The following is a 26,046-nucleotide window of genomic DNA, read 5'->3' as shown; positions in this document are numbered from 1 at the left end:
GGCGTGAGCCACCACGCCTGGCCTTATTCCCAAAGTTATAATTATCTTCAGGCGTAGATTAGTTGGAAGTTCTGAAAATGATACCAGAAGTATATATGTTTCTAAGTTGAACTCTAAAATTTTGGTGTTTTAGACCAGGCATGGTGGCTCATGTGTACAATCCTAGTAATTTGGAAGGCCAAGTGGAGAGGGTTGCTTGAGCCCAGCAATTTGAGATCAGCCTGGGCAACATAGCAAGACCCTGTCTCTACAAAATACTAAAAATTAAAAAATTTAAAAAATATAAAATTTTAGTGTTTTAATGCCCTTGAATTCATCTTTATTAGAGGTAGTGTTTTTTTAAAAATCATGTCTTTATGTGCTCTAGTAAGCTAACTGCTTAAATTATGTAAGAAGCAGTCTCTTCTGGATCATTTCTTTTCTCATTAAAAAATTGTGGTATATTTACATAGCGTAAAATTAACCACTACCTATTTTGAAGTGTACAAATCAGTGGCATTTGTAGATTCACAGTGTTGTGCAACTGTTATCTCTTTCTAGTTCTAGAATGTTTTTAATCACCTTAAAAGGAAACCTCATACCCGTTTAGCAGTCACTACCCATTTTCCCCCTTCTTCAAGCCCTTGGCAACTACTAGTTAGCTTTCTATATATTGGTTTACCTATTTCAAGGTTTTTTTTTTTTTTTTTTTTTAATTAACGAGACGGAATCTGTCTCTGTCACCCAGGCTGGAGTGCAGTGGCGCGATCTTGGCTCACTGCAACCTCCACCTCCCGGGTTCAAGCGATGCTTCTGCCTCAGCCTCCTGAGTAGCTGGGACTACAGGCACACACCACCACGCCTGGCTAATTTTTGTACTTTTAGTAGAGATGGGGTTTCACCATCTTTACCAGGCTGGTCTCGAACTCTGGACCTCGTGATCCACTCACCTTGGCCTCCAAAAGTGCTGGGTTACAGGCATGAGCCACTGCGCCCAGCCTTCAGTGTTTTATATTAATAGAATCATACAATATATGCCCTTTTGTGTCTGGTTTCTTTCACTTACTGATTTCAAGGTTTTTCCACATCTGTAGCATGTTACTACTTCATTCATTTCTATGGCTGAATATTCCATTGTATGAATATACCACATTTTGTTTATCTGTTCATCTGGTGATGGACTTTTTGGTTGGTTTCTACTTTTTGGCTATTGTGAAGAATGCTACCCTGAACATTTGTGTATAAGTCTTTGTTTGAATTCCTTTTTTTTTTTTTTTCTCCTGAGATAGAGTTTTGCTCTTGTAGCCCAGGCTGGAGTGCAGTGGTGTGACCTTGGTTCACTTCAACCTCTGCCTCCTGAGTTCAAGCAATTCTCCTGCCTCAGCCTCCGCAGTAGCTGGGATTACAGGCATGTGCCACCATGCCTGGTTAATTTTGTATTTTTAGTAGAGATGGGGTTTCTCCATGTTGGTGAGGCTGGTCTCGAACTCCTGACCTTAGGTAATCTGCCCACCTCAGCCTCCCAAAGTGCTGGGATTACAGGCGTGAGCCACCACGCCTGGCCTTATTCCCAAAGTTATAATTATCTTCAGGCGTAGATTAGTTGGAAGTTCTGAAAATGATACCAGAAGTATATATGTTTCTAAGTTGAACTCTAAAATTTTGGTGTTTTAGACCAGCATGGTGGCTCATGTGTACAATCCTAGTAATTTGGAAGGCCAAGTGGAGAGGGTTGCTTGAGCCCAGCAATTTGAGATCAGCCTGGGCAACATAGCAAGACCCTGTCTCTACAAAATACTAAAAATTAAAAAATTTAAAAAATATAAAATTTTAGTGTTTTAATGCCCTTGAATTCATCTTTATTAGAGGTAGTGTTTTTTTAAAAATCATGTCTTTATGTGCTCTAGTAAGCTAACTGCTTAAATTATGTAAGAAGCAGTCTCTTCTGGATCATTTCTTTTCTCATTAAAAAATTGTGGTATATTTACATAGCGTAAAATTAACCACTACCTATTTTGAAGTGTACAAATCAGTGGCATTTGTAGATTCACAGTGTTGTGCAACTGTTATCTCTTTCTAGTTCTAGAATGTTTTTAATCACCTTAAAAGGAAACCTCATACCCGTTAGCAGTCACTACCCATTTTCCCCCTTCTTCAAGCCCTTGGCAACTACTAGTTAGCTTTCTATATATTGGTTTACCTATTTCAAGGTTTTTTTTTTTTTTTAATTAACGAGACGGAATCTGTCTCTGTCACCCAGGCTGGAGTGCAGTGGTGTGACCTTGGTTCACTTCAACCTCTGCCTCCTGAGTTCAAGCAATTCTCCTGCCTCAGCCTCCGCAGTAGCTGGGATTACAGGCATGTGCCACCATGCCTGGTTAATTTTGTATTTTTAGTAGAGATGGGGTTTCTCCATGTTGGTGAGGCTGGTCTCGAACTCCTGACCTTAGGTAATCTGCCCACCTCAGCCTCCCAAAGTGCTGGGATTACAGGTGTGAGCTACCACACCCAGCCCTGTTTTCAGTTCTTTTGGGTATATATCTAGTAGTGAAATTGCTGGGTCGTATAGTAATTCTACATGTGACGTAAAAAAAAAACTCTACAACTTTTTGAGACAGTCCCAAACTGTTTTTTATAACTACTAGTACTCTTACATTTCTACCAGCAATATGTGTTCCAGTTTCTTCACATGCTTGCCAATGCTTATATTTTCTCATTTCTTAAACTATAGTCATCTTAGTAGGTGAGAGGTGATATCTCATTGTGGTTTTGATTTGCAGTTCCCTAGTGACTGATGTTGAGTATCTTTCATGTGTTTCTTGGCCGTTCTTTTTTTTTTTTTTTTTTTAAGACAGAGTCTCACCCTTTTGCCCAGGCTGGTGTGCAGTGGGCAACCTCTGTCCCCTCCGAGTTCAAGTGATTCTCCTGCCTCAGCCTCCTGAGTAGCTGGGATTACAGGTGTCCTCCACCATGCCCGACTATTTTTTGTATTTTTAGTAGAGATGAGTTTCAACTTGTTGGCCATGCTTGTCTCAAACTCCTGACCTCAGGTGATCTGGCTAAAGTGTTGGGATTATAGGCATGAGCCAAAGCACTTGGTCCATTTTTGCATATACTGTGAGGCAAAGATCCAGCTTCACTGTTTTGTGTGATAATATCCAATTGTCTCAGCACTATTTTTTTTTTTTTTAGACGAGTCTTGCTCTGTCACCAGACTGTAGTCCAGTGGCACAGTCTCAGCTCACTGCAACCTCTGCCTCCCAGATTCAAGCGATTCCCCTCCCTCAGCCCCCCTAGTAGCTGGGACTACAGGCGTGTGCCACCACACCTGACTAATTTTTTGTATTTTAGTGGAGATGAGGTTTCACCATGTTGGCCAGGATGGTCTCGATCTCCTGACCTCCTGATCTGCCCACCTCAGCCTCCCACAATGCTGGGATTACAGGCTTGAGCCACCGCGCCCAGCCTCATCAGTACTTTTTTGTGTGGTTTTTTTTTTTTTTTTTTTTTGAGACAGAGTCTCGCTCTGTCGCCCAGGCTGGAGGGCAGTGGCTCTATCTCGGCTCACCGCAACCTCAGCCTCCTGGCTTCAAGCAGTGCTCCTGCCTCAGCCCCGTGCGTAGCTGGGGTTACACGTGCACCACCACCCCCCGGCTAATTTTTGTATTTTAGTAGAGGTGGGGTTTCACCATGTTGGCCAGTCTGGTCTCGAACTCCTGCTCAAGTGATCTGCCTGTCTTGGCCTCCCAAAGTGCTGGGATTACAGGCATGAGCCACTGTGCCCGGGCAGCATTACTTATTGAAAATACTTTTTTCCTGTTGAATGGTCTTGGTACCCTTATTGAAAATTGATCATGGCCGGGCGCGGTGGCTCAAGCCTGTAATCCCAGCACTTTGGGAGACCGAGACGGGCGGATCACGAGGTCAGGAGATCGAGACCATCCTGACTAACACGGTGAAACCCCGTCTCTACTAAAAAATACAAAAAACTAGCCGGGCGAGGTGGCGGGCGCCTGTAGTCCCAGCTACTCGGGAGGTTGAGGCAGGAGAATGGCGTAAACCCAGGAGGCGGGGCTTGCAGTGAGCTGAGATCCGGCCACTGCACTCCAGCCTGGGTGACAGAGCAAGACTCCGTCTCAAAAAAAAAAAAAGAAAATTGATCATAAATGTGAGTGCTTATTGCTGGATTATCAATTCTATTGTATTTGTCTATACGTTGATCCTTATGTCAGTGCCATGCTATTCCATTTACTATAGTTTTGTAGCAAGTTTTGAAATCAGAAGTGTGATTTTTTCCAACTTTTTTTTTTTTTTGAGAAGGAGTCTCAGTCTGTTGCTTTGCTGGAGTGCAGTGACACAATCTTGGCTCACTGCAGCCTCTGTCTCCTGGGTTCAAGTGATTCTCCTGTCTCAGCCTCCCGAGTAGCTGGGATTACAGGTACATACCAACACACCCAGCTAATTTTTTTATTTTTACTAGAGATGGGGTTTCACCATATTGCCCAGAATGGTCTCGATCTCTTGACCTCATGATCCACCTGCCTTGGTCTCCCAAAGTGCTGGGATTACAGGTGTGAGCCACCAAGCCTGTTCTGTCACTGGGATTTTGATAGCGATTGCATTTAATTTGTAGACCACGTTGTAGTGTATTACCATCTTGATACTAAGCTTTCTAATCCGTGAACACAGGATATCTTTTTGTTTATTTAAGTTATTTAAAATTTAGGTCATCATGAATTGACTCCAGCAATGTTTTGTAGTTTTCAGTATACAAGTCTTGTGTTTGTGCCTTTTTTGTTGTCGAGACAGGGTCCCACTGTGTCTTCCATGCTAGAGTGCAGTGGTATGATCTTGGCTCACTGCAGCCTCAACTTTCTGGGCTCAGGTGATTCTCCCACCTCAGCCTGCCGAGTAGCTGGGAGTACAGGTGCACACCTCATACAGTTTCGTACCATGCCTGGCTAATTTTTTGCCTTTTTTGTAAAGACTAGGTTTTGCCATGTTGCCCCAGCTGGACTTGAATTCCTGAGCTCGAGCAATCCACCCACCTTGGCCTCCTAAAGTTCTGGGATTAACAGGTGTGAGCCAACCTTCCCGGCCTTGTGCCTTTTAAATTAAATTTGTTTCTAACTATTTTGTATATTTTTGGTGCTATTGTAAATGAAATTGTTCTCTTTATTTTTTTTAATTTTTTTTATTTTTTGAGACAGAGTCTCGCTCTGTTGCCCAGGCTGGAGTGCGGTGGCGTGATCTCAGCTCACTGCAAGCTCCGCCTCCCGGGTTTACGCCATTCTCCTGCTCAGCCTCCCGAGTAGCTGGGACCACAGGCGCCCGCCACCTCGCCCGGCTAGTTTTTGTATTTTTTAGTAGAGACGGGGTTTCACTGGGTTAGCCAGGATGGTCTCGATCTCCTGACCTTGTGATCCGCCCGTCTCGGCCTCCCAAAGTGTTGGGATTACTGGCTTGAGCCACAGCACCGGGCCTGTTCTCTTTATTTACTTTCATATTGTTCTTGGCTAGTGTTTAGCAGTACAATTGATTTTTGCTCTCGTACCCTACAACTTTGCTGAATTCATTTATTCTAATAATTTTTATGTGGATTCTTCAGGATTTTCTGTATATGGATTATGTCATCTGGGAATAAAGATAATTTTACTTCTTTCTTTTCCACTTGGAATACCGTTCACACACACACACACACACATACAGAGACACATACAGACTTTTTTTTTTTTTTCTTTTGAGACTGAGTCTTGCCTGTCACCTGGGCTGGATTGCAGGGGTGCAATCTCGGCTTACTGCAACCTCCGTCCGCTCCTGGGTTCAAGCCATTCTCCTGCCTCAGCCTCCCCCGTAGCTGGCAATTACGGGTGCACACCACCATGCCCAGCTAATTTTTGTAATTTTAGTATAGACGGGGTTTTACCATGTTGGCCAGGCTGATCTTGAACTCCTGACCACAATGATCCACCCGCTTTGGCCTTCCAAAGTTCTGAGATTACAGGCATGAGCCACCGTGCCTAGCCTATATTTCTTTTTCTTGCCTAATTACTCTGGCTAGGACCCTAGTAGAGTGTAGTTTTTTTGTTTTGTTTTTTGAGACGGAGTCTCACTCTTTTGCCCAGGCTGGACTGCAGTGGCACAATTGTGGCTCATTGCAATGTCTGCCTCTTCAGTTCAAGCAATTCTCATGCCTCAGCCTCATGATCTGGGATTACAGGTGTGCCCCATCATACCCTGCTAATTTTATATTTTTATTGGAGACGAGATTTCACCATGTTGGCCAGGCTGGTCTCAAACTCCTAGTCTCAAGTGATCCGCCTGCCTCGGCCTCCCAAAGTGCTGGGATTACAGGTGTGAGTCACCACGCCAGGCCAAGGACTCCAGTACAGTGTTTTAGTAGAAGTGGCAAAGGCAGACATTCTTGTCTTGTTTCTGATTTTTGGGGCCAAGTTTTCAGTCTTTCACCGTTGAGTATAATGTTAGTTGTGGGTTGTTCATAATCCCCTTTATCATGTTGTAGAAGGTCTCTTCTGTTCCTAGTTTATTGAGTGTTACCTTCCCCCCTGCCCCCTTGCGCTGAGATGGAGTCTCACTCTGTTGCCCAGGCTGGAATGCAGTGGTATGATCTCGGCTCACTGCAACCTCTGCCTCCCAGGTTCAAGCAATTCTGCCTCAGCCTCCTGAGTAGCTGGGATGACAGGCGCACACCACCACCCCCGGATAATTTTTTTTTTTTGAGGATTTTAAAATTTATTTATTTATTTATTTATTTATTTTTTTTGAGACGGAGTCTTGCTCTGTCGCCCAGGCTGGAGTGCAGTGGCCGGATCTCAGCTCACTGCAAACTCCGCCTCCCGGGTTCACGCCGTTCTCCTGCCTCAGCCTCCGGAGTAGCTGGGACTATAGGCGCCCGCCACCTCGCCCGGCTAGTTTTTTGTATTTTTAGTAGAGACGGGGTTTCACCGTGTTAGCCAGGATGGTCTCGATCTCCTGACCTCGTGATCCGCCTGTCTCGGCCTCCCAGAGTGCTGGGATTACAGGCTTGAGCCACCGCGCCCGGCCTAAAATTTAATATAAAGCTACAGTAATCAAGTAACATTGTGCTATTTTTATAAAGACAGACACATGTATGCATGTGTACAACAAAATACAAAATCTAGAAATATACTCACATTATATCAATTTTTTGTTTTTTAGGCATTTGAATTGAGTATTTTTTTCTTTTTTTTTAAATTTTTTATTTTATTATACATTAAGTTTTAGGGTACATGTGCATAATGTGCAGGTTTGTTACATACGTATACTTGAACCATGTTGGTGTGCTACACCCATCAACTCGTCAGCACCCATCAATTCATCATTTATATCAGGTATAACTCCCAATGCAATCCCTCCCCCCTCCCCCCCATGATAGGCCCCGATGTTTGATGTTCCCCTTCCCGAGTCCAAGTGATCTCATTGTTCAGTTCCCACCTATGAGTGAGAACATGCGGTGTTTGGTTGTCTGTTCTTGTGATAGTTTGCTAAGAATGATGGTTTCCAGCTGCATCCATGTCCCTACAAAGGACGCAAACTCATCCTTTTTTATGGCTGCATAGTATTCCATGGTGTATATGTGCCACATTTTCTTAATCCAGTCTGTCACAGATGGACATTTGGGTTGATTCCAAGTCTTTGCTATTGTGAATAGTGCCGCAATAAACATACGTGTGCATGTGTCTTTAGAGCAGCATGATTTATAATCCTTTGGGTATATACCCAGTAGTGGGATGGCAGGGTCATATGGTACATCTAGTTCTAGATCCTTGAGGAATTGCCATACTGTTTTCCATAATGGTTGAACTAGTTTACAATCCCACCAACAGTGTAAAAGTGTTCCTATTTCTCCACATCCTCTCCAACACCTGTTGTTTCCTAACTTTTTAATGATTGCCATTCTAACTGGTGTGAGATGGTATCTCAGTTTTGATTTGCATTTCTCTGATGGCCAGTGATGATGAGCATTTTTTCATGTGTCTGTTGGCTGTATGAATGTCTTTTGAGAAATGTCTGTTCATATCCTTTGCCCACTTTTTGATGGGGTTGTTTGTTTTTTTCTTGTATATTTGTTTGAGTTCTTTGTAGATTCTGGATATTAGCCCTTTGTCAGATGAGTAGATTGCAAAAATTTTCTCCCATTCTGTAGGTTGCCTGTTGACTCTGATGGTAGTTTCTTTTGCTGTGCAGAAGCTCTTTAGTTTAATTAGATCCCATTTGTCAATTTTGGCTTTTGCTTTGTCAATTTTGGCAATTTTGCTGCCGTTGCTTTTGGTGTTTTAGACATGAAGTCCTTGCCCATGCCTATGTCCTGAATGATATTACCTAGGTTTTCTTCTAGGGTTTTTATGGTATTAGGTCTAACATTTAAGTCTCTAATCCATCTTGAATTAATCTTCGTATAAGGAGTAAGGAAAGGATCCAGTTTCAGCTTTCTACTTATGGCTAGCCAATTTTCCCAGCACCATTTATTAAATAGGGAATCCTTTCCCCATTTCTTGTTTCTCTCAGGTTTGTCAAAGATGAGATGGCTGTAGATGTGTAGTATTATTTCTGAGGACTCTGTTCTGTTCCATTGGTTTATATCTCTGTTGTGGTACCAGTACCATGCTGTTTTGGTTACTGTAGCCTTGTAGTATAGTTTGAAGTCAGGTAGCGTGACGCCTCCAGCTTTGTCCTTTTGACTTAGGATTGTCTTGGCAATGCGGGCTCTTTTTTGGTTCCATATGAACTTTAAAGCAGTTTTTTCCAATTCTGTGAAGAAACTCATGGTAGCTTGATGGGGATGGCGTTGAATCTATAAATAACCTTGGGCAGTATGGCCATTTTCACAATATTGATTCTTCCTATCCATGAGCATGGTATGTTCTTCCATTTGTTTGTCCTCTTTATTTCACTGAGCAGTGGTTTGTAGTTCTCCTTGAAGAGGTCCTTTACATCCCTTGTAAGTTGGATTCCTAGGTATTTTATTGTCTTTGAAGCAGTTGTGAATGGAAGTTCATTCATGATTTGGCTCTCTGTTTGTCTGTTACTGGTGTATAAGAATGCTTGTGATTTTTGCACATTAATTTTGTATCCTGAGACTTTGCTGAAGTTGCTTATAAGCTTAAGGAGATTTTGGGCTGAGACAATGGGGTTTTCTAAATATACAATCATGTCATCTGCAAACAGGGAAAATTTGACTTCTTCTTTTCCTAACTGAATACCCTTGATTTCTTTCTCTTGCCTGATTGCCCTAGCCAGAACTTCCAACACTATGTTGAATAGGAGTGGTGAGAGAGGGCATCCCTGTCTTGTGCCAGTTTTCAAAGGGAATTTTTCCAGTTTTTGCCCATTCAGTATGATACTAGCTGTGGGTTTGTCATAAATAGCTCTTATTATTTTGAGGTACGTTCCCTCAATACCGAATTTATTGAGCGTTTTTAGCATAAAGGGCTGTTGAATTTTGTCAAAAGCCTTTTCTGCATCTATTGAGATAATCATGTGGTTCTTGTCTTTGGTTCTGTTATATCTGGATTACGTTTACTGATTTGCGAATGTTGAACCAGCCTTGCATGCCAGGGATGAAGCCCACTTGATCATGGTGGATAAGCTTTTAATGTGCTGCTGAATCCGATTTGCCAGTATTTTATTGAGGATTTTTGCATCGATGTTCATCAGGGATATTGGTCTAAAATCTCTTTTTTTTGTGTGTCTCTGCCAGGCTTTGGTATCAGGATGATGTTGGCGTCATAAAATGAGTTAGGGAGGATTCCTCTTTTTCTATTGATTGGAATAGTTTCAGAAGGAATGGTACCAGCTCCTCCTTGCACCTCTGGTAGAATTCAGCTGTGAATCCATCTGGTCCTGGACTTTTTTTGGTTGGTAGGCTATTAATTATTGCCTCAATTTCAGAGCCTGCTATTGGTCTATTCAGGGATTCAACTTCTTCCTGGTTTAGTCTTGGAAGAGTGTAAGTGTCCAGGAAATTATCCATTTCTTCTAGATTTTCTAGTTGATTTGCGTAGAGGTGTTTATAGTATTCTCTGATGGTAGTTTGTATTTCTGTGGGGTCGGTGGTGATATCCCCTTTATCATTTTTTATTGCGTCTATTTGATTCCTCTCTCTTTCTTCTTTATTAGTCTTGCTAGCAGTCTGTCAATTTTGTTGATCTTTTCAAAAAACAACTCCTGGATTCATTGATTTTTTGGAGGGTTTTTTGTGTCTCTATCTCCTTCAGTTCTGCTCTGATCTTAGTTATTTCTTGCCTTCTGCTAGCTTTTGAATGTGTTTGCTCTTGCCTCTCTAGTTCTTTTAATTGTGATGTTAGAGTGTCAATTTTAGATCTTTCCTGCTTTCTCTTGTGGGCATTTAGTGCTCTAAATTTCCCTCTACACACTGCTTTAAATGTGTCCCAGAGATTCTGTATGTTGTATCTTTGTTCTCATTGGTTTCAAAGAACATCTTTATTTCTGCCTTCATTTCGTTATGTACCCAGTAGTCATTCAGGAGCAGGTTGTTCAGTTTCCATGTAGTTGAGCAGTTTTGATTGAGTTTCTTAGTCCTGAGTTCTAGTTTGATTGCACTGTGGTCTGAGAGACAGTTTGTTATAATTTCTGTTCTTGTACATTGCTGAGGAGTGCTTTACTTCCAATGATGTGGTCAATTTTGGAATAAGTGCGATGTGGTGCTGAGAAGAATGTATATTCTGTTGATTTTGGGTGGAGAGTTCTATAGATGTCTATTAGGTCTGCTTGGTGCAGAGATGAGTTCAATTCCTGGATATCCTTGTTAACTTTGTCTCGTTGATCTGTCTAATGTTGACAGTGGAGTGTTGAAGTTTCCCATTATTATTGTATGGGAGTCTAAGTCTCTTTGTAAGTCTCTAAGGACTTGCTTTATGAATCTGGGTGCTCCTGTATTGGGTGCATATATATTAGGAGAGTTAGCTCTTCCTGTTGAATTGATCCCTTTACCATTATGTAATGGCCTTCTTTGTCTCTTTTGATCTTTGATGGTTTAAAGTCTGTTTATCAGAGAGTAGGATTGCAACCCCTGCTTTTTTTTGTTCTCCATTTGCTTGGTAGATCTTCCTCCATCCCTTTATTTTGAGCCTATGTATGTCTCTGCATGTGAGATGGGTCTCTGAATACAGCAGACTGATGGGTCTTGACTCTTTATCCAGTTTGCCAGTCTGTGTCTTTTAATTGGAGCATTTAGTCCATTTACATTTAAGGTTAATATTGTTATGTGTGAACTTGATCCTGCCATTATGATATTAACTGGTTATTTTGCTCGTTAGTTGATGCAGTTTCTTCCTAGCCTCGATGGTCTTTACATTTTGGCGTGTTTTTGCAATGGGTGGTACCGGTTGTTCCTTTCCATGTTTAGTGCTTCCTTCAGGGTCTCTTGTAAGGCAGGCCTGGTAGTGACAAAATCTCTAAGCATTTGCTTATCTGTAAAGGATTTTATTTCTCCTTCACTGATGAAACTTAGTTTGGCTGGATATGAAATTCTGGGTCTAAATTCTTTTCTTTAAGAATGTTGAATATTGGCCCCCACTCTCTTCTGGCTTTTAGAGTTTCTGCCGAGAGATCTGCTGTTAGTCTAATGGCTTCCCTTGTGGGTAACCCGACCTTTCTCTCTGGCTGCCCTTAAGATTCTTTCCTTCATTTCAACTTTGGTGAATCTGGCAATTATGTGTCTTGGAGTTGCTCTTCTGGAGGAGTATCTTTGTGGCGTTCTCTGTATTTCCCGAATTTGAATGTTGGCCTGCCCTACTAGGTTGGGGAAGTTCTCCTGGATGATATCCTGAAGAGTGTTTTCCAACTTGGTTCCATTTTCCCCTCACTTTCAGGCACCCCAATCAGACGTAGATTTGGTCTTTTTACATAATCCCATACTTCTTGCAGGCTTTGTTCATTTCTTTTTCTTCTTTTTTCTTTTGGTTTTTCTTCTCGCTTCATTTCATTCATTCGATCCTCAATCGCTGATACTCTTTCTTCCAGTTGATCGAGTCGGTTACTGAAGCTTGTGCATTTGTCACGTATTTCTCGTGTCATGGTTTTCATCTCTGTCATTTCGTTTATGACCTTCTCTGCATTAATTAGTCTAGCTGTCAATTCTTCCACTCTTTTTTCAAGATTTTTAGTTTCTTTGCGCTGGGTACGTAATTCCTCCTTTAGCTCTGAGAAGTTTGATGGACTGAAGCCTTCTTCTCTCATCTCGTCAAAGTCATTCTCTGACCAGCTTTGATCCGTTGCTGGCGATGGGCTGCACTCCTTTGCAGGGGGAGATGCGCTCTTATTTTTGAATTTCCAGCTTTTCTGCCCTACTTTTTCCCCATCTTTGTGTTTTATCTGCCTCTGGGCTTTGATGATGGTGACGTACTGATGGGGTTTTGGTATAGGTGTCCTTCCTGTTTGATAGTTTTCCTTCTAACAGTCAGGACCCCCAGCTGTAGGTCTGTTGGAGATTGCTTGAGGTCCACTCTAGACCCTGTTTGCCTGGGTATCAGCAGCAGAGGTTGCAGAAGATAGAATATCGCTGAACAGCGAGTGTACCTGTCTGATTCTTACTTTGGAAGCTTCCTCTCAGGGGTGTACTCCACCCTGTGAGGTGTGGGGTGTCAGACTGCCCCTAGGGGGGGATGTCTCCCAGTTAGGCTACTCAGGGGTCAGGGACCTACCCGAGCAGGCAGTCTGTCCTTTCTCAGATCTCAACCACGGTGTTGGGAGATCCACTGCTCTCTTCAAAGCTGTCAGACAGAGTCGTTTGAGTCTGCAGAGGTTCCTGCTGCTTTTGTTGTTGTTGTTAACTGTGCCCTGTCCCCAGAGGTGGAGTCTACAGAGACAGGCAGGTTTCCTTGAGCTGCTGTGAGCTCCACCCAGTTCGAGCTTCCCAGCGGCTTTGTTTACCTACTTAAGCCCCAGCAGTGGTGGGCACCCTTCCCCCAGCCTCGCTGCTGACTTGCGGTTAGATCGCAGACTGCTGTGTTAGCAATGAGAGAGGCTCCGTGGCCGTGGGACCCTCCCGGCCAGGTGTGGCATATATTCTCCTGGTGTGCCCGTTTGCTTAAAGCGCAGTATTGGGGTGGGAGTCACCCGATTTTCCAGGTGTTGTGTGTCTCAGTTCCCCTGGCTAGGAAAAGAAAAGGGATTCCCTTCCCCCTAGCGCGTCCCAGGTGAGGCGATGCCTCACCCTGCTTCAGCTCTCGCTGGTCGGGCTGCAGCAGCTGACCAGCATCGATTGTCCGGCACTCCCTAGTGAGATGACCCCAGTACCTCAGTTGAAAATGCAGAAATCACCGGTGTTCTGTGTCGCTCGTGCTGGGAATTGGAGACTGGAGCTGTTCCTATTCGGCCATCTTGCTCTGCCCCCAATTTTTTTTTTTTTTTTTTGATGAAGTCTTGCTCTGTCACCGAGGCTGGAGTGCAGTGGTGCAATCTTGGCTCACTGCAACCTCTGCCTCCTGGGTTCAAGCGATTCTCCTGCCTCAGCCTTCCAAGTAGCTGGGATTACAGGCGCATGCCACCATGCCTGGCTAATTTTTGTGTTTTTAGTAGAGATAGCGTTTCACCACGTTGGCCAGGGTGGTGTGGAACTCCTGAACTCAGGTGATCTGCCCGCCTTGACCTCCCAAACTGCTGGCGTGAGCCACCATACCAGTCCTAACTTTTGTATTTTTAGTAGAGACAGGGTTTCACCATGTTGACCAGGTTGGTCTCGAACTCCTGACCTGATGATCCACCTGCTTTGGCCTCCCAGAGTGCTGGGATTATAGGCGTGAGCCACGTGCCTGGCCTTAATTTTCTTAATACACTGTTGGATTCTGTTTGCTAGTATTTTGTTGAGGATTTTTTTTTTTTTTTTTTTTTTTTTTTTGAGGCGGAGTCTCGCTCTGTCGCCCAGGCTGGAGTGCAGTGGCCGGATCTCAGCTCACTGCAAGCTCCGCCTCCCGGGTTTACGCCATTCTCCTGCCTCAGCCTCCCGAGTAGCTGGGACTACAGGCGCCCGCCACCTCGCCCGGCTAGTTTTTGTATTTTTAGTAGAGACGGGGTTTCACCGTGTTAGCCAGGAGGGTCTCGATCTCCTGACCTCATGATCCGCCCGTCTCGGCCTCCCAAAGTGCTGGGATTACAGGCTTGAGCCACCGCGCCCGGCCTTGTTGAGGATTTTTATGTGTACGGTCATAAAGGATATCCGGCTGTGGCTTTCTTTTTTTGTGATATCTTTATTTGGCTTTGGTGTCAGTGATGATGGCTTCATGGGTGAATTAGGAAGTATCTTTCCTCGTCAGGTTTTGGAGAAGTTTGAGAAGGATTGGTGTTAATTCTTCTTTAAATGTTTGGTAGGCCTGGTGCAGTGGCTCACGCCTGTAATGCCAGCATTTTGGGATGCTGAGGCGGGCGGATTGCCCGAGGTCAGGAGTTCAAGACCAGCCTGGCCAACATGGTGAAGCCCCCCGTCTCTACTAAAAATACAAAAATTAGCTGGGTGTGGTTGCACATGCCTGTAGTCCCAGCTACTCGGGAAGCTGAGGTAGGAGAATCGCTTGAACCCGGGAGGTGGAGGTTGCAGTGAGCCAAGATCACACCTCTGAACTCCAGCCTGGGCGACAGAGCAAGACTCCGTCTCCAAAAAAAAAAAAAAAAAAAAAATGTTTGATAGGCTGGGCATGGTGGTTCATCCTGTAATCCTAGCACTTTGGGAGGCTGAGGCAGGAATATTGCTTGAGCCCAGGAGTTCAAGACCAACCTAGGCAACATGGGAGGGAGACCCCGTCTTTAAAAAAGAACAAAAGAGAGAGGAGAGAGAGAGAGAGAAAGGAGAGAGAGAGAGAGAAAGAGCAGAGAGGAAAGAGAGGAGAAAGAAAGAATTGGTTAAATTGTTGCCACATTCTACCAGCCTGGCTAGTACTCTTTAGGATTATCAAGGTCATATAAAACAAAGACAAGCCCCCAAACTATCCATCATAGACCAGAGGACACTAGATAGACATGACAGCTGAATGCAGTATATCCTAGATGAGATCATGGAACAAAGCACATGATTTGAAAAATGGTGAAATCTGAATCAGGTCTGGAGCTTAGTTAATGTAACAATGCTGGTTTCTTAATTTTGACAGTGTACCACTATAAGGTGGTAACCTTAGTGAAAATTGAACTGGGTGAGAGGTATGTGGGAACACTGTTATCTTTGCAGCTTTTCTGTGAATCTAAAATTACTCCAAATAAAAAGTTTGTTTTGGCTGGGTGCAGTGGCTCACGCCTATAATCCCAGCACTTTGGGAGGCCGTGGTGGGCAGATCATGAGGTCAAGAGATTGAGACCAGTCTGGCCAACATGATGAAACCCTGTCTCTACTAAAAATACAAAAATTAGCTGGATGTGGTGGCGCGCACCTGTAATCCTAGCTACTTGGGAGGCTGGGGTGTGAGAATCGCTTGAATCTGGGATATGGAGGTTATAATGAGCCAAGATTGCGCCACTGCACTCCAGCCTGGTTACAGAGTGAGACTCTGTCTTAAGAAAAAAAAAAAGAAAATGTGTTTTAAAAATATGTATATCAAGGCCGGGCACAGTGGCTCACACCTATAATACCAGCACTTTGGAAACCGAGGTGGGCGGATCATGAGGTTAGGAGTTCGAGACCAGCCTGGCCAATGTGGTGAAACTCTGTCTCTACTAAAAATACAAAAATTAGCTGGGTGTGCTGATGTGCACCTGTAGTCTCAGCTACTTGGGAGGCAGAGGCAGAAGAATCACTTGAACCTGGGAGGTGGAGGTTGCAGTGAGCCGAGATCGTGCCCCTGCATTCCAGCCCGCGTGACAGAGCAAGATGCTGTCTCAAAAAAAATAAAATAACAATGTATATATAGTTAATAGAGAGTAAAATATGCAACCTGAGTTTTCTCAGGTTGAAGTCAGAAGTCCATATTAGTCTGTCACACCTACAGCATTTCCTTTTTGTGGCTTTGGTTAGAAAGTCTGAAAATGTGGCAGGGTGTGGTGGCTCATGCCTGTTGTTTCAGCACTTTGGGGAGCTGAGGCAGGAGGATCACTTCAGGCCAGGGGTTTGAGACCAGCCTGAGCAATAGTGAGACCCCACCTGAACAAATCATAAAAATAAAAATAAGCTGGGCATGGCAGCACATACTGTAATCCCAGCTACTCTGAAGGCTGAGGTGGGAGGATCCCTTGACCCAGGTGGTTGAGGCTGCGGTGAGCTAGGACCGCGCTACTGCACTCAAGCCTGGGAGGCAGAGTGAGACCGTTAAAAAAAAAAAAAGGTGTCAGACATGGTTTTCACGGCTGTAACCCCAGTACTTTGGGAGGCCAAGGCGGGTAGATCATGAGGTCAGGAGATCGAGACCATCCTGGCTAACATGGTGAAACCCTGTCTCTCCTAAAAATACAAAATATTAGCCAGGTGTGGTGGCACGAGCCTGTAGTCCCAGCTACTCGGGAGGCTGAGGCAGGAAAATGACTTGAACCCAGCGGGTGGAGGTTGCAGTGAGCCGAGATTGCGCCACTGAGCTCCAGCCTGATGACAGAGCGAAACTCCACCTCAAAACAGAAAAAAACAAAACAAAACAAAACACTTTTTGATTTTGTTCAGTTTTGGGGTGGGGCAGATATTTTCCTTTGGAGTTATGTGTAACCCAGGTGACGTGAATCACTACTACTGGAATTGCGTCTACTTGATTAAAACACAAATATTATTTGCATTTTACAATGCAGTGCAATAATGCAATGCAATAATGATATCATCTTTTACATGTATTTTATTTGGTTTTATAATAGATATCTTTAGAAGTGTTCATTTTAGATCAGCTAGTAATTCCTTTGTGATGTGAAACTCTTTTTATGGAATGGTTGCTATTTCTGAGAAGATAATGCATTTTGCTTGGCAGAATATGACATTTTGATTTTAAGGCTACTTTTATAAGGAAGTTGATGCTATAACTTGTCAGATGTTTGCGTCTCATTTATCCCTTTTGGATCCCCTTGTAAGCCTCTTGCATGTGGGTGTCTTATTTGGACCTCCAAAGCCCACCTCAGCTCCCTGCCCTTCTGCATTCCTAGTTTGACCACTCAACCCAACCAACCTTCTCTGCCTCTCTTCCAACGTCTTCTTTCCAGGAAATCAGCTGTGAGAGAGGTTAGGAAGCTTGAAGGATAAATGAGTTTATAGTGTTTCTTCTCCACTTTCATGCTGGCAATAGGGTCCATTTCATTTCTTGGCCTTCTCCTTAAGAATTAACGGAGCTGGGCATGGTGAGTCATGCCTGTAATCCCAGCACTTTGGGAGGCTGAGGTGGGTGGATCACCTGAGGTCAGGAGTTCGAGACCAGCCTGACCAACATGGTGAAACCCTGTTTCTACTAAAAATACAAAAATTAGCTGAGCATGGTGACGCATGCCTGTAATCCTAGCTACTTGGGAGGCCGAGGCAGGAGAATTACTTGAACCCGGGAGGCGGAGGTTGCAGTGAGCCGAGATCATGTCATTGCCCTCCAACCTGGGCAATAAGAGTGAAACTCTGTCTCAAAAAAAAAACAAAAAACAGAGTTCGAGACTAGCCTGGCCAACGTGGTAAAACTGTGTCTCTACTAAATATACAAAAATTAGCCAGGTGTGGTGGCGGGCACCTGTAATCCCAGCTATTCGGGAGGCTGAGGCAGGAGAATTGCTTGAACCCGGAAGGTGGAGGTTTCAGTGAGCCGAGATTGTGCCATTGCACTCCAGCCTGGGTGACAGAGTGAGACTCTGTCTCAAAATCAAAAAACAAAACAAAACAAAAAAACAAAATCAGGAGTGTGCCATTTATCTTTGATAGAACTTCCCTCAAAGAACTAACGAGCAAAATATTTTTAGGAGTAGTTTTAGCCACATTTTGTACTTAAAAAAATGTAAGCACAAACCTCAGAGATCTAGGCTTGGGATTATTGTATAACAGGTAGGCATTAGGTAAATCTATTTTTTTTTCTTTTTGAGACAGAGTCTTGCTCTGTCGCCCAAGCTGGAGTGCAGTGGCATGATCTTGGCTCACTGCAATCTCTGCCTCCTAGGTTCAAGTGATTCTCCTGCCTCAGCCTCCCAAGTAGTTGGGATTACAGTCACCTGCCACCACGCCCAGCTACTTTTTGTATTTTTAGTAGAGACAGGTTTTCACCATGTTGGCCAGGCTGTTCCCGAACTCCTGACCTCAGATGATCCACCTGCCCCAGCCTCCCAGAGTGCTGGGATTATAGGCATGAGCCACCATGCCTGGCAGTAAATGCATTTTTGATGAGGGAAAGGTACCATATCTTTTGTCTGATTTTTGAAAGGGGCTCCTCAAAAGGTTAAGAGTCACTGTTTTGATCCAGCTTCTTGCCTCATTTGACAGTTGAAGCTGAGGCTGAGAAAGGTGAAAGTACTTGTTCTTCATGACTGAATGGGTATTTAGGCTTGATGAGTATCCCAAGTTTTCCGCTGTACCACAAATAAATCCAAAGGTTTCAAGGGGTTAAATTAAAATTTCCCTTTTTAATTATTTCTCTTACTTTCTCATCCCTTTTCTACCCCTTCTTCACTTTTATTTGCTTGTGTTCACTTATTGGTTGTTTTTTTAATTTTTATTTTTGCTTCCTTAGGCAAAGCCATGACTACAGTAGTGGTACATGTGGACTCCAAAGCTGAGCTCACTACCCTGCTGGAGCAGTGGGAAAAGGAACATGGCAGTGGGCAGGACATGGTACCTATCCTTACCAGGTATGAATAATTTTTTTAAAACCTAGTTTAATAAAAAACCTCAGACACAACTCATATGCTAGATTTCTTGATACACACACATACACACACACACACAAGCTACTTTAAAAGAAGCAAAAATTGGTTTGGAGAATAGCATAGGAACATTTTCACCTAGACTGTAAATTCTAAATCAATTTTTTTCTTTCCTCAGATTTAGTCTTCATTTCTCTACTTCCTGAAGCTGTTTAATTTTCTTAATTAATTTTTTTTTTTTTTTTTTTTTTTTTTTGAGACAGAGTTCTGCTCTGTTGCCCAGGCTGGAGTACAGTGGCGTGATCTCGGCTCACTACAACCTCTGCCTCTTGGGTTCAAGCAATTCTCCTGCCCTAGCCTCCCGAGTAGCTGGGATTACAGGCTCCCACCACCATGCCCAGCTAATTTTTCTGTTTTTTAGTAGAGACGGGGTTTCACCATGTTGGTCAGGCTGGTCTTCAACTCCTCACCTTAGGTGATCCACCCGCCTTGGACTCCTCCCAAAGTGAGTGCTGGGATTATAGGCATGAGCTGCCGCGCCTGGCCTTTTTTTTTTTTTCATACGGAGTTTCGCTCTTGTTGCTCAGGCTAGAGTGCAATGGCATGATCTCGACTCACTGCAACCTCTGCCTCCTGGGTTCAAGTGATTCTCCTGCTTCAGCCTCCTGAGTAGCTGGGATTACAGGCCTCTGCCACCACGCCCAGCTAAGTTTTGTATCTTTTTAGTAGAGCAGGGTTTCACCATGTTGGCCAGGCTGGTCTTGAACTCCTGAGCTCAGGTGATCCACCTACCTCGGCCTGCCAAAGTGCTGGGATTACAGGTGTGAGCCACCATGCCTGGCCTATTTTTAAATTAGAAAAATAAAAATAAAAAAAATTTGACTCATTTCGTAACTGTTTGGTGAATGTATCTTTTTTTTTTTTTTTGAGACGGAGTGTCGCACTGTCTCCTGGGCTGGAGTGCAATGGTGCAATCTTGGCTCACTGCAACCTCCACCTCCCGGGTTCAAGCGATTCTTCTGCCTCAGCCTCCTGAGTAGCTGGGATTACAGGTGTGCGCCACCACATCCGACTAATTTTTTGTATTTTTAGTAGAGACGGGGTTTCACCATGTTAGCCAGCCTGGTTTTGAACTCCTGAGCTCAGGTGATTCACCTGCCTCGGCCTCCCAGAGTGCTGGGATTACAGGTGTGAGCCACCGCACCCATCCTGGTGAATATATCTTTACCTGGCTCTTCTGGCTCCGTTTTTTTTGGAGACAGGGTCTCACTCTGTTGCCAGGCTGTAGTGGCATAATCTCAGCTCACTGCAGCCTTGATCTCCTGGGCTCCAGCCATCTTCTTACCTCAGACTCCATACTAGATGAGACCACAGGTGTGCACGACCACACCTGACTAATTTTTACATTTTTTGTAGAGGGAGGGTCCCCCTGTGTTACCCAGTCTGGTCTTGAACATCTGGGCTCAAGCAGTCCTCCTGTCTCAGCCTCCCAAAGTGCTGGGATTACAGGCGAAACCACTGTGCTGGCCTACTGGATACCTGGCCACAGATACCTGAAACAGACTATGTCCAAAATTGAGGTTATCATCCTCATTTCTGTGTACCTTCTCATTTATTCATATCTTAACCCTTTTTTAATTCCCTACTTAGTTTTAAACTAAATGATTTTAAACTGAAAAACTTTATTTTGTTTTTATTTTTTGGGGGGATGGAGTCTCACTCTGTTGCCTAGGCTGGAATGCAGTGGCACGATCTCAGCTCACCACAACCTCCACCTCCCGGGTTCAAGGAATTCTCCCTGTCTCAGCCTTCTGAGTAGCTGGGATTACAGGTGCCTGCCACAACGCCGGCTAATTTTTGTATTTTTAGCGGAGGTGGGGTTTTGCCATGTTGGCCAGGCTGTTCTCAAACTCCTGACCTCAAGCGACCTGATTGCCTCGGCCTCCCAAAGTGCTGGGATTACAGGTGTGAGCCACTATGCCTGGCCTATTTTTACTTTTATTTTTTTTTGAGACGGAGTCTTGCTCTCTGCCCCAGGCAGTGGTGCGATCTTGGCTCACTGCAACCCCCACCTCCTAGGTTCAGGTAATTCTCCTGCCTCAGCCTTTGGAGTAGCTGGAATTACAGGCATGAGCCACCATGCTCGGCTAATTTTTCTGTATTTTTTTTTATTAGAGACAGGGTTTTGCTGTGTTGGCCAGGCTGGTCTTGAACTCCTGACCTCAGGTGATCCGCCCACCTCGGCCTCCCAAAGTGCTGGGATTATAGGAGTGAGCCATTGCGCCTGGCCTTTGTTAGGTATTGCTCATGTGGACTGGCCCATTAAGCAGTGTGCCTTATAAGTTTGTCTCCAGTTTACCCTCTTTTAGTACATCCTCCCCCTTGCAGAAAGATTCCTTTTTCTCATACACAAATATGATTTTCCTACATTCATTCATAATTCTTCTCTGGCTTCCTTTTTCCTAGAGAATAAAATGTGAAGTTTTTAGTGTGGCCTATGAGGCCATTTATGATGTGGCTCACTTTTATAATATTGTAGTTCTTTCTCTATAAAAAGTAAGAAATCAATGCGTAAAAAGTTGTTTTCACAGCTATGATATTGGGGATGGGATGTTGAGGATTCCCACGTTCCAGTGACCTTCTCATTAGAAAACCCATGAGCACCTCTACCCAGCCTTTACTTTTCTCTCTTTCTACCTTAACACCTTTTTTTCAATAAAGTTATGTACCACACAGTTATTAAGTACCAGGTAGTGGGTAAATCATTATTTGAGGAGACACCAATAAAAAGACTTAGTATCTGCTTTCAAGAATTTTACAATTTAGTGAGGAAACATATGAAAAAAACAATTATAGTGTGGTCTAATGGTGGAAAATAAAAATACGTACATGTGAATGATAGGAGTATCAAAACAAATCAAGGGGTGCTGGGTTTGGTGCCTCACACCTGTAATCCCAGCCTGTCATAAATGGTGTCACAACATAAATAGCCCCATAGGATGAGAAAAAGAAGAATGGCGTCTTTTTTCTCCCTTGTAGTATTAGTCTCTTTCTGTAAGTATTAACTTTGTTTTTTTTTTTTTTTTTTTTTGAGATGAAATCTAGCTCTGTCGCCCAGGCTGGAGTGCAGCGGCACAGTCTCGGCTCACTGCACCCTCTGCCTCCTGGGTTCAAGCGATTCTCCTGCCTCAGCCTCCCGAGTCGCTGGGATTACAGGCGCCCACCACCACACCCAGCTTGTTTTTGTATTTTCAGTAGAGATGGGGTTTCACTGTGTTGGCCAGGCTGATCTTGAACTCCTGACCTCGTAATCTGCCCGCCTCGGCCTCCCAAAGTGCTGGGATTACAAGCGTGAGCCACTGCACCCGGCCGGATTAACGTATTTTTAATGTCTATGTGCCTTTACACTTGATATTTCTTTGGCCTGAAATGCCTTTCCTTGGCATGTCTGCATTGGCAGGCCTAGTCCTTACAAGAAGTAGTTCAAGAATCATGTCTGTAAGCCGGGCGCGGTGGCTCAAGCCTGTAATCCCAGCACTTTGGGAGGCCGAGACGGGCGGATCACGAGGTCAGGAGATCGAGACCATCCTGGCTAATACGGTGAAACCCCGTCTCTACTAAAAAATACAAAAACTAGCCGGGCGAGGTGGCGGGCGCCTGTAGTCCCAGCTACTCGGGAGGCTGAGGCAGGAGAATGGCGGAAACCCGGGAGGCGGAGCTTGCAGTGAGCTGAGATCCGGCCACTGCACTCCAGTCCGGGCGACAGAGCGAGACTCCGCCTCAAAAAAAAAAAAAAAAAGAATCATGTCTGTAAAACCTTCACTGACTGACTTCCATAGGTAGGTTTGGGCTTCCCATCATTAAACAAAAAAAAATTATTATTATTATTATTTTTTTTTAGTGACAGGGTCTCACTATGTCACCCAGGATGAAGTGCACTGGTGTGATTATAGCTCACTGCTAAATTTTTATTTTTTAATTTTTTTGTGTGAGACAGGGTTTCACTATGTTGCTTAGGCTGTTCTCAAACTCCTCACTTCAAACGTTCCTTCTGTGTTGTCTCCCAAAGTGCTGGGATTACAGGTGTGAACCACCATACCGGCCACCACTTTGTTTTAATACTCCCATCATTCATATGTATGTATTTTAATTTTCACCCATTATGCCACATTGTTTTATATATATATATATATATATATATATTTTTTTTTTTTTTTTTTTTTTGAGACAGGATCTCACTCTGTCGCCCGGGCTGGAGTGCAGTGGTGTGATCTGGGCTTACTGCAAGCTCTGCCTCCCGGATTCACACTGTTCTCCTGCCTCAGCTGCCCGAGTAGCTGGGACTACAGGTGCCTGCCACCATGCCCGGGTAATTTTTTATATTTTTTGGTAAAGATGGGGTCTCAGGTTTCACCGTGTTAGCCAGGGTGGTTTCAATCTCTTGACCTTGTGGTCCTCCTGCCTCAGCCTCCCAAAGTGCTGGGATTATAGGCATGAGCCACCGTACCCAGCTATAATTGTTTTTTTATATGTCTCTTCACTAAATTGTAAGCTTCTTGAAGGCAGAGACTATGTCCTTTTGTTTTGTTTTGTTTTGTTTTTGAGACAGGATCTCCCTCTGTTGCCCAGGCTGGAGTGTAGTGGTATGATTTCGGGTCACTGCAACCTCAACTTCCTGGGCTTAGTTGATTCTCCCACCTGAGCTTCTTGAGTGGCTGTGACTACAGGCACACACCACCCTGCCTGGCTAATTTTTTGTATTTTTAGTAGAGATAGGTTTCATTATGTTGCCCAGACTGGTCTTGAACACCTGGACTCAAGCAATCCACCTGCCTCGGCCTCCCAAAGTGCTGAGACTACAGGCGTGAGCCACCATGCCTGGCCTGCGACTATGTTTTTTTATTGGTGTCTCCTCAAATGATGATTTGTCCACTGCCTGGTTCATAATAACCGTATGGTATATAATTTTATTTAAAAAATGTGTCAAGATGGAGAAAAAGGTGAAAAGTAAAGGCTGGGGAGGGGTGCTCATGGGTTTTCTAAGGGGAAGATCACTGGAATGTGGGGATCCTTAACGTCTCATCTTCAATACCATAGCTGTTAAAAAATTGTTTTGTTTGTGCAGTGATCTCTTACTTTTTATGGAGAAAGAACTATGATATTATGAAAGTTTAAATGGGGATAAATGCATTGTTCCTAATTGCTTTTAATACATAGGGAACATGTGAGAATACCGCGTTTTTTTTTTTAAGGAACAGGATTATTGCTGACTGGTGGAAACTAGATTTTAATTGGTAGAGGCACTGGAGATTAAGAAAGTTAGGCCAGGTGTAGTGGTTTATGCCTCTAATCCCAGCACTTTGGAAGGCTGAGGTAGGAGGATCGCTTGAGGCCACAAGTTAAAGACCAGCTTGGGCAACATAGTAAGACCCCGTCTTAATTTAAAAACAAAACAAAAAAAGAATAATTAAACACCAGCTATTAAACAAGATACTTGAAATGCAGCCACAGTGAGTTAGAGAATCTAAATATTGTGCTGTTAACATGTGTATAATTGATGTAACTGTGAAAGGAGGAGAGTGTTGTTAATGAAGATGGTTATGTGGATTCATTCACTTGTTCAAGAAATATTCTTTGAGCACTTATACTAAAAGTACTTAATGTTTTTATTTTCAACATTATTCTACATTATCATATTTTATCCTCAACTTTTTCACTATGCTATGCTCTTCAGCAATGCAAAACCTAAAATTTGTTTGGACAGAGGGGTACTGTCCTCAAGGAGATAACTACCTGGGAAGCAACTAAGACTAACAGAGGCCTGGCATGGTGGCTCATACTTGTTACCCTAGCAGTTTGGGAGGCCAAGGCAGGTGAATTGCTTGAGCCCAGGAGCTCAAAACCAACCTGCCCAACATGGTGAGACTCTTGTCTCTACAAAAAATGCAGAAATTAGCCAGGCATGGTGGCACGTGCCTATAGTCTCAGCTACTCAGGAGGCTGAGGTGGGAGGATTGCTTGAGCCAGATAGGTCGAGCCTGCAGTGAGCTGAGATTGTGCCACTACACTCCAGCCCGGGCAACAGAGACTCTTCTCAACAACAACAACAACAACAACAACAAACTAACAGATAAGGAACAATGCATAGTAGCACAAAATAGTATATAATGATGAAGTGCCAAATCAGGCAGTATGGTGGTCTGGGTATGTGTATATATATAAAACACACCTACTGGAATGGGAAGGTTTATAAGTATTAAAGGGGTTATCAGAATGGAAAGAAAATGAGTGAATCGGTTCATTCCACTCAACAAATATTTGAGGACGTTGTTTTGGTGTCAGAACTGTAAGAGGCACTTATCTGAACTTCCCCGTCCTCATTTGTCCAGAGTATCTCTGAAAGATACATCATTAAATGATAGACATTCTCAGATTTACTTGCAAAAAACTGCATAGTGAGGCAGTGGAAACTTAGTTTAGAATCCTGGGTTTTGACTTCAATTCCAATGTTTTTTTTTTTCCCCTGAGGCTGGAGTATAGTGTTGTGATCATAGCTCACTGCAGTCTCAACCTCCTGGACTCAAGTGATCTTCCCACCTCAGCCCTCTGAGTGGCTGGGGCACATGCTACCATGCTCCACTAATTTTTTTTATTGTAGAGACGGGATTTTGCCAGGTTGCCCAGGCTGGTCAGTTTATTTTATTTTAATCGGGGGCAACTTCCCTCCTTCACCAAATTGCGGGTCTGTTTACTGGATATTTTCTAAAATAGTTTTAGGGTTTTGTTTTTTGTTTTCTTCCCTCATCTGGCTGCAGGTTTGGGTGTTTTAGTGTATTCCATGAAAAGCAAATGAATTTTAGGCCTGCTTGCTTTTTTATTGGCCATTATTTTTATGATCTTTTGACAGTTTCGTAAGAACAATGTATGTCATTTTGTAACTTGAATCATCCTTTTATTAGTTTTTGACTTGATTCTGCTGAAAGAGGCTGGCTTTGGGCCAAACTGTGTGAGTGGGCAATTTTTTAAAAATTTTTTTAAGTGTTTTTTTTTTTTTTTTTTTTTGAGATGGAGTTTCACTCTGTTGCCCAGGCTGGAGTGCAGTGGTGTTATCTTGGCTTACTGCAACCTCCGCCTCCCAGGTGCAAGCGATTCTCCTGCCTCAGTCTCCCGAGTAGCTGGGATTACAGGCACCCACCTCCACGCCCAGCTAATTTTTTGTATTTTTTTAATAGAGGTGGGATTTCACTATGTTGGCCAGGCTGGTCTTGTTTTTGA

The 26,046-nt window shown here is 43.7% G+C and overlaps 1 protein-coding gene across 4 annotated transcripts in view; it reads left to right on the top strand.

Moving 5' to 3' along the window:
- Positions 1-26,046, top strand: part of DCAF1 (DDB1 and CUL4 associated factor 1) — a 120,264-nt gene that overhangs the window by 10,447 nt on the left and 83,771 nt on the right. For all 4 annotated transcript variants that reach the window (XM_033208923.1, XM_033208933.1, XM_033208952.1 and 1 more), the window contains one exon: positions 18,639-18,756. In XM_033208923.1, coding sequence (XP_033064814.1) covers positions 18,647-18,756 — 110 coding nt within the window. In that variant the 5' untranslated portion in view covers positions 18,639-18,646. The remainder of the gene's footprint in view (positions 1-18,638; positions 18,757-26,046) is intronic.

Source organism: Trachypithecus francoisi, unplaced genomic scaffold (assembly GCF_009764315.1).
Source record: "Trachypithecus francoisi isolate TF-2019V2 unplaced genomic scaffold, Tfra_2.0 Lachesis_group0, whole genome shotgun sequence".
Classification (NCBI taxonomy): domain Eukaryota; kingdom Metazoa; phylum Chordata; class Mammalia; order Primates; family Cercopithecidae; genus Trachypithecus; species Trachypithecus francoisi.
Note: the sequence above shows the minus strand (reverse complement) of the source record. Positions and strands in the feature narration are given on the sequence as shown.